The 12,653-nt window shown below is 44.7% G+C and overlaps 2 protein-coding genes across 2 annotated transcripts in view; both read right to left on the bottom strand.

The window, feature by feature from the left end:
- Window positions 1–69: 69 nt before the first annotated feature.
- On the bottom strand, window positions 70–2,810 carry LOC121847570 (insulin receptor substrate 2-B-like). The gene has a single exon (XM_042329325.1). The coding sequence runs from the start codon at window positions 2,467–2,469 to the stop codon at window positions 70–72; it is 2,400 nt and encodes a 799-aa protein (XP_042185259.1). The 5' UTR covers window positions 2,470–2,810.
- A 4,568-nt stretch (window positions 2,811–7,378) lies between these two features.
- Window positions 7,379–12,653, bottom strand: part of LOC112236596 (retinal guanylyl cyclase 2-like) — a 33,063-nt gene continuing 27,788 nt past the window's right edge. Inside the window, exon 26 of the mRNA XM_042329324.1 lies at window positions 7,379–8,924. Coding sequence (XP_042185258.1) covers window positions 8,798–8,924 — 127 coding nt within the window. The 3' untranslated portion in view covers window positions 7,379–8,797. The remainder of the gene's footprint in view (window positions 8,925–12,653) is intronic.

The raw sequence follows: 12,653 nt of genomic DNA, 5'->3' as shown, positions 1-12,653 counted from the left end.
CTGCTACTGCTGTGGGAGCTGGGGGAGGCCTGGACTGGGGAAGAGGAGTTCCGCCCCCTGGTAGCATCATCATGTAGCCACGGGGTCTGTGTGCTGTTGGGCTGAGCGGGGGGCCTGGGGAGAGTGGGAGTGCTGGGGATGGTGGTGGTGAAGAGAGGGGGAGCTGGGTTGCATAGGCATGTAGTCCGGTGCGTCACAGGGTGAGGCTGCCACCCCACACAACATGGGCATGTAGCCGCTGTCCTCCTTGGCCGAAAAAGGAGGGGGTCGGCCCTGGCTGTGCTCGGAGCAGGAGCTGTAGTCAGAGCGGAGGGAAGAAGAAGAGGAGGAAGGCTGGGTGATGCTGTCGGTGCGGCCGAGAGACAGGGCCTCTCCCACGGACACCGACTCGTCCAGCGAGAAGGTGGTCTGGGTCATCTTCTGGTACACCGTCACACCACTGCTGCCGCCGGCAACACCCCCCTGACCCCCGGGCCGCGTGAACGAGTGGGTACGTCTCCTCAGGGACCTGTCGTCATCCGTCGACGTGCTCTCGTCCCGGTTGGGCGTCTCCGCACTGCCAGAGCTACTCCCTCCACCGCTGGCGGCTCCAAACACCTCACGGTGCCAGCCCATGGCCATGTAGTCGCTCATGCAGTTCTCTTCTCTGATTGGTGGGGTGTTGCCAAGGGAATCAGGAGTGTTGCTCCGGACCCTGAAGTAGCGGAAGTCCCCAGGGCTGGAGCCGTACTCGTCTGAGGAGTTGAAGCCTCCGTCGGAGGGGGAACCACAGATGGACGCTGAGGAGGGCCGGGTAAGGGTATCGGAGACGGAGCCATGCCCGCTGCTGCTGGACACGCTGACAGGGGAGGTGGTGGAGGGAAAGTGGGAGACTGGGAGCGAGGCGGAGCGGGCGTGGTAGGTGGACCCTGGTAGTGCCCTGGCGTAGCGCCCTACAACCCCGGTGCTCCCGGTATTCCCTGCCCCTACCCCGCCCTCCTGGCGCCCCAGGTGTATCCGGGCAGTGTTCAGGTGGATCAGGCTGCCGGTAACGGATCGGAATGGCCGGTTCATCGTCCCCTCACCCTCGCTCGATGTTCGGAAGCGATAGCCGCTGGCGCCAGAGCTCTTACTCGACGGCGGCGTCCCAACCACCGACTCAGTCCTGGAGCGGCGCTGGAGACCTGTCTGGCTCGGAGGCAGGTTACCTAGGTGACGGCGGGTGGTGATAAAAGCGATGGGGTTGGAGCCAGAAGATTGGCTCTTGCTCCTGGGGCGGATCTCAGCAAAGGCCTTCAGAGCCTTCATGGTCTCCAGGATGGTCTCATGCATGTTCTGAGCCACTACAGAGTCATCTACCTGCATCCATATCTCCCCAGGGCCTATAGAGGATGACCGACCCACCTCCATGAAGAAGAAGCTTTCTGAGTGTCCACAGCGTCTGATGTTCATCAGCTGAAGGTTGACACATGGCGTCTCAGAGTTTAGTTTGACCAGGTGGATAGTTTTAGTAGAGAGGCATAAACGATACACACCTGTGAGGTTCTTGGTCTGACCCAGCCCTTTGGGTTTCACGTTCACCTGCCACACCTCTTTGAAAACCGTACCTGGTGTGACGGTACCGTAGCCATCATCCAACTCGTCCGAGTCTAGATGCCCCTTTTTCCCCTCACTCATCAGTTCACTCAGCGCTACATACCAGTCATCTTGTTCCTGCTCGTTTTCAGCTACAATAGCAAAGTATTCATCCTTAGTGTAGAGGGCTATGAGGTGTTTGTTTTTGGAATCTGCTCGTTTGTTGACAGTGAAGCACTGATACAGATAGATCACCCTTTTCGGGGGAGAAGGGGCGACCGTACCGTTTGCAGCTGCCGCAGCAGCAGACCGCAGACTGTTACGGAATTTTTTCTCGCTGTCATAGTACTCCAACCGACTGAGGCCTAGGTGGCTGGCCGCCCTCAGCACGAAAAACCTCTTGTGGCCGTGTTTCTGTTTCCGCAGATAGCCACACTTCTGAATGTCGTCCACTACACCTTCTGAGGTAGCCACGCTAACATTAGCATTCGCGGCTAGTTGTATCGCGGCCGACGCCGCGTTTACCGACGCAGCGAGTGCGTGGTGGCTAGCAGCGGGGTCCTGCTGTACCAGGTTCAAAGACGATGACGAGGCTTTCCTTACCGGGGACTCCGTGATGTTTTCAACAGAGAGATGATGCTCCGTCGCCGCCTGGTAGTGGTGCGACAGCGGGTGTTGTTGTCCTTTGGGCAGCGAGCTCTGGGGGTAGTGATGGTGGCTGGAGGGCGGCAAGTGCTGATGGAAACGAGCTCCGCTGGCCCCGACGCCACCGATATTCAATAACGGGGAAGGGGGTTCCCCGACCGAGGTGTCTCCATCATTGGCTGCCGCTGGTTTCGTCCCGATGCCCCTCTGTTGCGTCTCCACTAACAACATAGCCGCTTTGCTTTCTTGGTAATTCGTGAAATTTGCCATTTAGAAAACACAACCAAAGGTCACTTTACCTAAACCGTGCTGTGGACCTAGACCCCATTCTTGTTTTGGAGACGGGCTCCGACTGGCGCTGCTGTGTTGTGCTGTGGCTACACGGCGCGATGGTTAGCTACAATACAAGCGTAAATGTATGTTGGTTCTGTTTGAAAACGGCCGGTCCAGGCCTCTTCGTCACAAACAGGTATCCAATGTACACTTTTAGGAAAGGAAGCCCACCGTGTGAAATGTTTCCACGTTCAATCCCGTTTCTTTAATAGTTAGCTAGCAATCAGTCCCCTCTTCTCCCTCTGTACACAACTCTACCGAGCGGAGCACAAACATCACGTGACTAGCGCGTACCCATAAGCAGGAGGAATAATGAGCGAGTCGGGGCTTCTCATTGGTCGTTCAGCGAGATTGACAGCAACTGACAGGTAAAAAAGCCAATAATTGAGGGTGATTCGTGTTTTACGTCAATACGGTCGACTAATGATCTCGCACGGAGTGTCATTGAGGTTAAAAGAGGAGGGTACGTTTTTGTGATGATCGACATTTGACTGGCCAATGATTATCGGTAGAGTGATAGGCGTTCGTTGATGCTACCACTCTCATTGGACAATATGGTTGATTGACGTTGAGGTTATCTAATCACAGTGTGACCACATGGACCAATGGCTGTGCTGTTTTAGTTTGCAAGTTTCATATTGCAAGTTTCTCCTTGTGCTACTTATTTGTAGGCATTTGAAGGCCAAATGTGCCCTAAAACATTTCCTTATCTCCTACCACTTTGGTATACTTTGCAGATCTCAAAGAACAGGATAGGTGTAAGCAACATGGTAGGGACTACCCTAAACCCATTGTAATGCTATGAATCCCACCTATCCGGTTATTTCAGGGCCAATATTCAGAATGCTTCTAAGAGTTAGTTAACCTTTATTTAACTAGGCAAGTCAGATAAGAACAAATTCTTATTTACATTGACGGCCGTTGGCCATCTTATTCATCCCTCTACACTTGTGTGTATAAGGGAGTCGTTGTGCATTTGTTAGATTACTTGTTAGATATTACTGCACTGTCGGAACTAGAAGCACAAGCATTTCGCCCAATTATTATTCTTTTTTTGATTAGATTTGAAAAGGCAAAAGGTCTCCTGCGGGACGTGCTGGGATTTAAAAAAAAATGTAAATAAATAAAATAATAATATAGGACAAAACACACATCACGACGAGTAAAGGTGCTGATCTAGGAACAGGTCATCCATCTCCATAATCGTATTAAAAAAGATCAGCTCTCTGCTCTGAGACACTTTATGCGCGACCCCCGATAGGCAAAAGCCAGGGGTCACAGTGGATGTTTTGAAATCTATTGATATTGTTTTGTTTTTCTGCATTCCTTTTATGATTTGTTATTTGCTTGCTGTAGTGGTGTGACTCCTCATGACTCAGCATGAGCGTGTCTAGGTATTTATTCAGGCGCTTGAGAAAATCATTTACCCGTACCCTGTCTGGTCAAACCCCAGAGAGACAGGGGTGGATGTAAAGCATCATGACAAGTTATTCATTCTATCCAAACACCTCACTTGTTAAAGAGGCAATCAGCATTTAAACAATAACAAAGCTCACTCCCCAACACTGTTTCCTTACAAAGCAGGGAGATGGAGCTGGAGAAAAGTAACCTCTCTCAAATTCAAAGACAGGGCCATGGATGCAAGGACTGACTAGCCATGATACGAAACTTGTCATTTTAATCATGTTTTTAGGCTATACAGTGTTTGTTTACAATTACTTTATTTACAAAACATTGTCATAAAACATTATATTTTGGGTTCTGATGGGATACACATGTTGAACTAAGCTTACGATCCATTTATAAGTTATATTCTTCAAGAATAAATGGGTACATATTGTAAATGTATAAGTCCAAAAATGGATGTAGCAACTGCTGATTGCCCCTTTAAGTAAATACACAACAGTAGTGTCTTTGGTCATAATGTGAATAGGGGCTCTATTCAATCAGATCTGCTTTTGCCGACATCCACATAGCAGTTGCTTTGACGGTGTCTGTGGTGGAACTGTGTTAGAGCTGTCAAATACACAACAGGCTTTCTGCATTATCAACTAAAGCAGACATTGCCATTGGCTGCACAGAGTCACATTGACATAAATCCCATGCAGCCTTGTTTACAAATTCTAACACTGTAATGTGAGATGTAATCTACACCTCTGTTAAGAACACTGGAATGTGAGATGTAATCTACACCTCTGTTAAGAACACTGGAATGTGAGATGTAATCTACACCTCCATTAAGAACACTGTAATGTGAGATGTAATCTATACCTCCAGTAGGATGATAGAAAACCTCATTATTTATTTGAATGATTTTTTAATTTTAGTGTAATTATTTCTATATAGTCTACACAAGGGTTCCCTAACTGGCAGCCTCAGAATTTGGCCCCCAGGTGTTTTTATTTGGCCCCCCAAGTTTTTTAGCAAAAAAAAAAGAAACAAATATGTATTTGTATTTTTTTTATTGTTGGACATAAAACACTAGGAAATCATCTCAAATTGATTTTAATTTAAGAAATCTGTTCCCAAGTATTCCATGGATAATAGAAAGACACCTGATCATTTAACATAAGCAAGGTTTGAAATGATGATGTTTTAGTAAAACAGTATATCTGTTTGGGCTTCTTGCAGTCAATTTGAAGTCTACAAATTGTGACTGAATCTAGTTGATGATCCCTGGCCTACACTTTCTCGTTCTGAACTTCTGACGCGAGTGGGGTCGGGTGTGTGGCTTTGTGACAATGATCGCAAGAGCAGCTACTCAGCGATTTGATTTGATGGGTCCAATGCAGTTCCACTACCTCTGACACCAACAAAACTGCTATGCGGGTGTCTGCTATCTCTGGTTAACAGCTGATCTCATTGAATCTAGGTCTAGATTATGGGAACATTACAACAATTGTTTCAAAATATGAGTCATAAAAATTTTAAAAATTAAGATAAGAGTTTTAAGAGACGATTCTGTGCAATTGATTCAGCGAGACATTTTCTGATAACATATAAGGCATGATACCAACTAACTTTTAATTTAATTTAATAGTCCCTGCCCTGTCTATGTTTTGTTTTTTTCATTCAGTATTGCAGGATCGCCGTTTACTGGTTACTTTAGTGCATTACTGTAGGTCTGCTTCCCGTTGTGCTTTAGGTGGGATGCCATTTTACAAAAATGGGACCCCGCAAAAAACATGTTTTAAAATACGGCAATTTGACTAATTAAGAAATACTTTGAGCAATAAAAATGCAATTGTGTGTACTTTATGTTTGTATTCTTATCTTTTAGTATTTCTTATTATTGTTGCATTTTGAAAAGGAACCTTCAAGGAAGCATTTCGTTGGAAGTGTATACCATGTGTATACCATGTGCATACCCCTTTATATAGGACTAATACAACTTCAAACTAATGTGTATTTTTGGGTTATTTTTTACCAAAATGCATGAAAATAGAACTGAAATAGAACCGTGGTGGATAGGTTTCCTCAAGCGGGAGATAAACTAAACTGCGCAGAATAGTATTAGTAGTTTGCCTAATTTCCATATTTACACATATCATGCTATACCTCCCTGCCCAATCCTCACATCCCTTTCCCTCCCTTTCTCCTCCCTCCCCTTTCCCTTCATCCTCCCCTTTCACCCCCCCCCCTCCCCTCACACACCACTAAACCACAGATGACATAACAGTTTCCTAGATGAGAGCACTCTAGTCTCCTCTCTTTTATGCATGACATTTCATTATAGGTAATTGATCATGTCAAACCAGTGTGTTTAGTACTGGGCAGGAACTAAAACCTGCAAACCTCATACTTGTGCTCTGCTCACTCAGAAGTACAGTATACGGTACTGCACTGTTGACACCCGTGGAGGCTGGGTGGGAGAAGCTATAGGAGGACTGTCTCATTGTAATGGTTGGAATGGAATTCATTTAGCTCAATTGGTAGAGCATGCCGCAAGCGCCAGGGCTGTGGGTTTGATTCCCATGGTGGACCAGAATGAAAAAAAGTGTTAAAATGTATGCACTCACTACTGTAAATCGCTCTTAGTCTGCTAAATGACACAAATGTCAAATGTAAGCATATGGAAACTATCTTCCACTCCATCCATTCCAATGAGCCCGTCTTTCTATACCTCCTCCCACCAGCCTCCATTGGTAGATTGATATATATTCCCAGGCACCATATCTCTATAAACAGGTTTATAGTGGGATTACAATCTGGCCCCTCCTGTACATGATGTTCTAGGAGCAGACAGACTGGTCGGGACAGGAATAGAGCAGTAGATAATCCCAATCCCAGTTGCATTCTGGGTCCCCATCTGATGCATCTGCTCTGTCTGCCATCAGAGGGCGTTGGAGTCTAATTAAAACTGGTTTGGTGAGACTAAAGGGACTTTTTGGCACGCAAACCGACTAGCCAAAATTTGAAACTGATCCTTGCTATAACCCTAGCCTTAACCAAACCCTTAACCCTGAGTCTAACCTAATTAGAACCTATTCTAAAAATATAGATTGGTTTGCATGTTAGAAAAGTCCCTTTTAATCTCTACCGATTAAAACCTGTGACATGTGGAGTGGGGACAGCACATGAGAAAAGGGTGGAATAAATGACCTCTACTAGCCACCGATACAAATTGTTTTCATAGTTGATAAGGCTATTAGGTTTACCTCTGTGTATCTCATTTGAATGACATTCAGAATACCAAAAATACAGTATTTGTGATCTAGCAGATACGCTTATTGTAACTGTGTGCTGTCTTTGCATCATTGAACTATATAACCATACTGTAGACCTACATATTGTCTGTCACATACGGAGCATGAAAGTGCATTATTGTGGGTTAACTGACCAGTAGTGACAATTTTCACAATTTTGTATTGCAAGCCATGCTAACAAGTTACAGTACACAATTATACACAAATACAATAAACACTGGTAAACAAACAAAATATTATATCGTCTTGAAGTGGTTATAATACAGGCGTGTTGAAAAATGATGATGGAAAGAATTATTCCATACAGGAATGTTTGTGCGTCATCAGAGTGTATGTTTGTACATCAGAGAAGTCCTACAGGTGATATTTTGATGAATTGTCTCTCACATACAAAGTGTCTCAGTGAGCACATGCTATACATAACAGTCCCTTCTAGGCCCCAAGTATATACTCACAAGTGATTTCACAGATGTGTTATACACATGTTACAGTAACGTATCACTTTATATGGGGATTTTCACACCTGCAGCGACCCGTCACTGACACATTATATTTTTTGTAATTGTTGTTTTTTTGCACTGCATTGTTGGGGAAATGGCTCGTAAGTAAACCTACACCTGTTGTATTCAGTGCATGTGACAAATACAATTTGATTTGACCTATTCAGGTTCAAAATTCTGGGAGAGTTTTTCTGGAAGAGTCCGAGGTTTACAATTTAAGAACATCAACATAGCACAACATGCAAGAACAAACAAAAAAAGCAAAGCTTGTGTTTCAGTAAGTCAGCAGACGGACAGAGTGCGAATGCAGGGAGCATGACGATCAAGAGAGACTGTTTCGTCAGGACACGAAGAGAGGAAGATGAGAAGGAGGAAATCAGAAGGAGAAGAAAAGCAGGAAGAGGCTTTGAGCAAAGCGTTTATGGGACACCAAGCGAGTAGACTCACTGGACAGATCCGATCTGTGGTTTACTGAGTAACACTGATAGTTCTAATAATAGTCCTACCGTCCGGCAAGATGCTTCATATTTAAAACAAGCTGCAGTAATCTCTACACAGCACATCCTTTCACTTCCCCTCCCCCGTCACACACACACACACACACACACACACACATACACATACACACACACAGGGGTATGCAGACGCAGGCGCACGCACACACGGTTGCTTGGGCAATGTATGACCAGACACTTGTAAGCTCCCTTTTCTGAATATTCACCAATAACCTGCAGACGCAAACCTGTCACTGGATCCTCTTCCGCCCTGCTGTTCCCTCTTTGTTGACCATGGGGCGATAGTAAGGATCCAAGGCTCATAATGGACACAGAATCAGTCTGAAAGACCGGGAGCCATAAAAGCAAAAAAGTTGGATGTCCACACAATAGTCAATTGGTGGTCCTCATTGGTCAGCCCCAAGTTCCATTTATTCAAAATGGAGTCAAAATATGCCTTTGCTGTAGCTCCCATGATGCCTCTTTCTGGCTAGGGTCAAAGGTCAGTGGTGGTGCATCAGGAAGTCTGATTGGTCAGTGGTGGTGCATCAGGAAGTCTGATTGGTCAGTGGTGGTGCATCATGACGTTGTCGTCGTCCGCCGTAGTAACCATAGCCACCGTTCTGACAGTGGAGATCTTCTTCACGGCCTTCTGGAGGAGCAGCTTGAAGTCCTTGATCTCCTGGACAGACCTGGAACACACAAAATACAAGAAAGAAAGAGAGAGAGAGATTTAGCCCAGAGTGTGTCCTTCTAACAGTGGCTTACACTAGGGGTCAGTCAGTTCCAGGCCTCGATGTCCAGCCGCAGTACTGCTGGTCAGATTCAGACCTGGGACACCAAGCGACTAGACTCACTGGTGACATTTAAGAATACATCAAAGAACTATCAGGGTACTGTGGACCCAGTTATGGGTTCATACATTTCATGAAACACCAACTCTGTTCAATATCACATAAACATTATAATGGTATTGGCATCAAATGATAAATATGCAACTACGACACAAAAAGTTAGTGAGTTTTCAGGAACAAAACTTAAGGACAAGCATAGACAACATACAACATATAAGACCGCGTAACATACAGTACAAACAACAACATATAAGACCGTGTAACATACAGTACAAACAACAACATATCTGGGATTCCACACTGTAGACAGCAGTCTATCTAGGCAGCTCACATAACATAGTAACTATATAGTAGCTACTGGTCCCAGCTCACTTAACATAGTAACTATATAGTAGCTACTGGTCCCAGCTCACTTAACATAGTAACTATATAGTAGCTACTGGTCCCAGCTCACTTAACATAGTAACTATATAGTAGCCACCTGTCCCAGACAACATAGTAACTATATGGTAGTTACATGTCCCAGCTCACATATTAACTATATAGTAGCTACTTGTCCCAGCTCACTTAACATAGTAACTATATAGTAGCTACTTGTCCCAGCTCACTTAACATAGTAACTATATAGTAGCTACCTGTCCCAGACAACATATTAACTATATGGTAGGTACGTGTCCCAGCACACATACCATATTAACTATATGGTAGGTACCCGTCCCAGCTCACATAACATATTAACTATACAGTAGTTACCTGTCCCAGCATACTTAACATTAACTATATAGTAGCTACCTGTCCCAGCTCGCATAACATATTAACTATATAGTAGCTACCTGTCCCAGCATACTTAACATAAACTATATGGTAGCTACCTGTCCCAGCTCACATAACATATTAACTACATGGTAGCTACCTGTCCCAGCCAACATATTAACTACATGGTAGGTACGTGTCCCAGCTCACATAACATAGTAACTATATGGTAGGTACGTGTCCCAGCTCACATAGTAACTATATGGTAGGTACGTGTCCCAGCTCACATATGAACTATATGGTAGGTACGTGTCCCAGCTCACATATGAACTATATGGTGGTACGTGTCCCAGCTCACATAGTAACTATATGGTAGGTACGTGTCCCAGCTCACATATGAACTATATGGTAGGTACGTGTCCCAGCTCACATAACATATTAACTACATGGTAGGTACGTGTCCCAGCTCACATAGTAACTATATGGTAGGTACGTGTCCCAGCTCACATAGTAACTATATGGTAGGTACGTGTCCCAGCTCACATAGTAACTATATGGTAGGTACGTGTCCCAGCTCACATAACATATTAATTATATGGTAGGTACGTGTCCCAGCTCACATAGTAACTATATGGTAGGTACGTGTCCCAGCTCACATAGTAACTATATGGTAGGTACGTGTCCCAGCTCACATAGAACTATATGGTAGGTACATGTCCCAGCTCACATAACATATAACTACATGGTAGGTACGTGTCCCAGCTCACATAGTAACTATATGGTAGGTACGTGTCCCAGCTCACATATTAACTATATGGTAGGTACGTGTCCCAGCTCACATAAACTATATTAACTGTCCCAGCTCACATAACATATTAACTACATGGTAGGTACGTGTCCCAGCTCACATAGTAACTAACTAGCTCATGGTAGGTACGTGTCCCAGCTCACATAACATATTAACTACATGGTAGGTACGTGTCCCAGCTCACATAGTAACTATATGGTAGGTACGTGTCCCAGCTCACCTATTAACTACATGGTAGGTACGTGTCCCAGCTCACATAACATAGTAACTATATGGTAGGTACGTGTCCCAGCTCACATATTAACTACATGGTAGGTACGTGTCCCAGCTCACATAGTAACTATATGGTAACTCACATATGAACTATATGGTAGGTACGTGTCCCAGCTCACATAACATATTAACTACATGGTAGGTACGTGTCCCAGCTCACATAGTAACTATATGGTAGGTACGTGTCCCAGCTCACATAGTAACTATATGGTAGGTACGTGTCCCAGCTCACATATGAACTATATGGTAGGTACATGTCCCAGCTCACATAACATATTAACTACATGGTAAGTACGTGTCCCAGCTCACATAGTAACTATATGGTAGGTACGTGTCCCAGCTCACATAGTAACTATATGGTAGGTACGTGTCCCAGCTCACATAGTAACTACATGGTAGGCACGTGTCCCAGCTCACATAACATATTAACTACATGGTAGGTACGTGTCCCAGCTCACATAGTAACTATATGGTAGGTACGTGTCCCAGCTCACATAGTAACTATATGGTAGGTACGTGTCCCAGCTCACATATTAACTACATGGTAGGTACGTGTCCCAGCTAACATATTAACTACATGGTAGGTACGTGTCCCAGCTCAAATATTAACTACATGGTAGGTACGTGTCCCAGATCACATAACATATTAACTACATGGTAGGCACGTGTCCCAGCTCACATAGTAACTATATGGTAGGTACGTGTCCCAGCTCACATAGTAACTACATGGTAGGTACGTGTCCCAGCTCACATATTAACTACATGGTAGGTACGTCCCAGCTCACCTATTAACTACATGTCCCAGCTCACATAACATATTAACTACATGGTAGGTACGTGTCCCAGCTCACATAACATAACTATATGGTAGGTACGTGTCCCAGCTCACATAGTAACTATATGGTAGGTATGTCCCAGCTAACATATTAACTACATGGTAGGTACGTGTCCCAGATCACATAACATAACTACATGGTAGTACGTGTCCCAGCTCACATAGTAACTATATGGTAGGTACGTGTCCCAGCTCACATAGTAACTATATGGTAGGTACGTGTCCCAGCTCACATAGTAACTATATGGTAGGTACGTGTCCCAGCTCACATAGTAACTATATGGTAGGTACGTGTCCCAGCTCACATAGTAACTATATGGTAGGTACGTGTCCCAGCTCACATAACATAACTATATGGTAGGTACGTGTCCCAGCTCACATAGTAACTATATGGTAGGTACGTGTCCCAGCTCACATAGTAACTATATGGTAGGTACGTGTCCCAGCTCACATAGTAACTATATGGTAGGTACGTGTCCCAGCTCACATAGTAACTATATGGTAGGTACGTGTCCCAGCTCACATATTAACTATATGGTAGGTACGTGTCCCAGCTCACATAACATATTAACTACATGGTAGGTACATGTCCCAGCTCACATATTAACTACATGGTAGGTACGTGTCCCAGCTCACATAACACATGGTATTAAGATCACATAGTAACTATATGGTAGGTACATGTCCCAGCTCACATAACATATTAACTACATGGTAGGTACGTGTCCCAGCTCACATAACATATTAACTACATGGTAGGTACATGTCCCAGCTCACATAGTAACTATATGGTAGGTGCGTGTCCCAGCTCACATAGTAACTATATGGTAGGTACGTGTCCCAGCTCACATAACATATTAACTACATGGTAGGTACGTGTCCCAGCTCACATAACATA

Source organism: Oncorhynchus tshawytscha, linkage group LG10, assembly GCF_018296145.1.
Source record: "Oncorhynchus tshawytscha isolate Ot180627B linkage group LG10, Otsh_v2.0, whole genome shotgun sequence".
NCBI lineage: Eukaryota > Metazoa > Chordata > Actinopteri > Salmoniformes > Salmonidae > Oncorhynchus > Oncorhynchus tshawytscha.
Note: the sequence above shows the minus strand (reverse complement) of the source record. Positions and strands in the feature narration are given on the sequence as shown.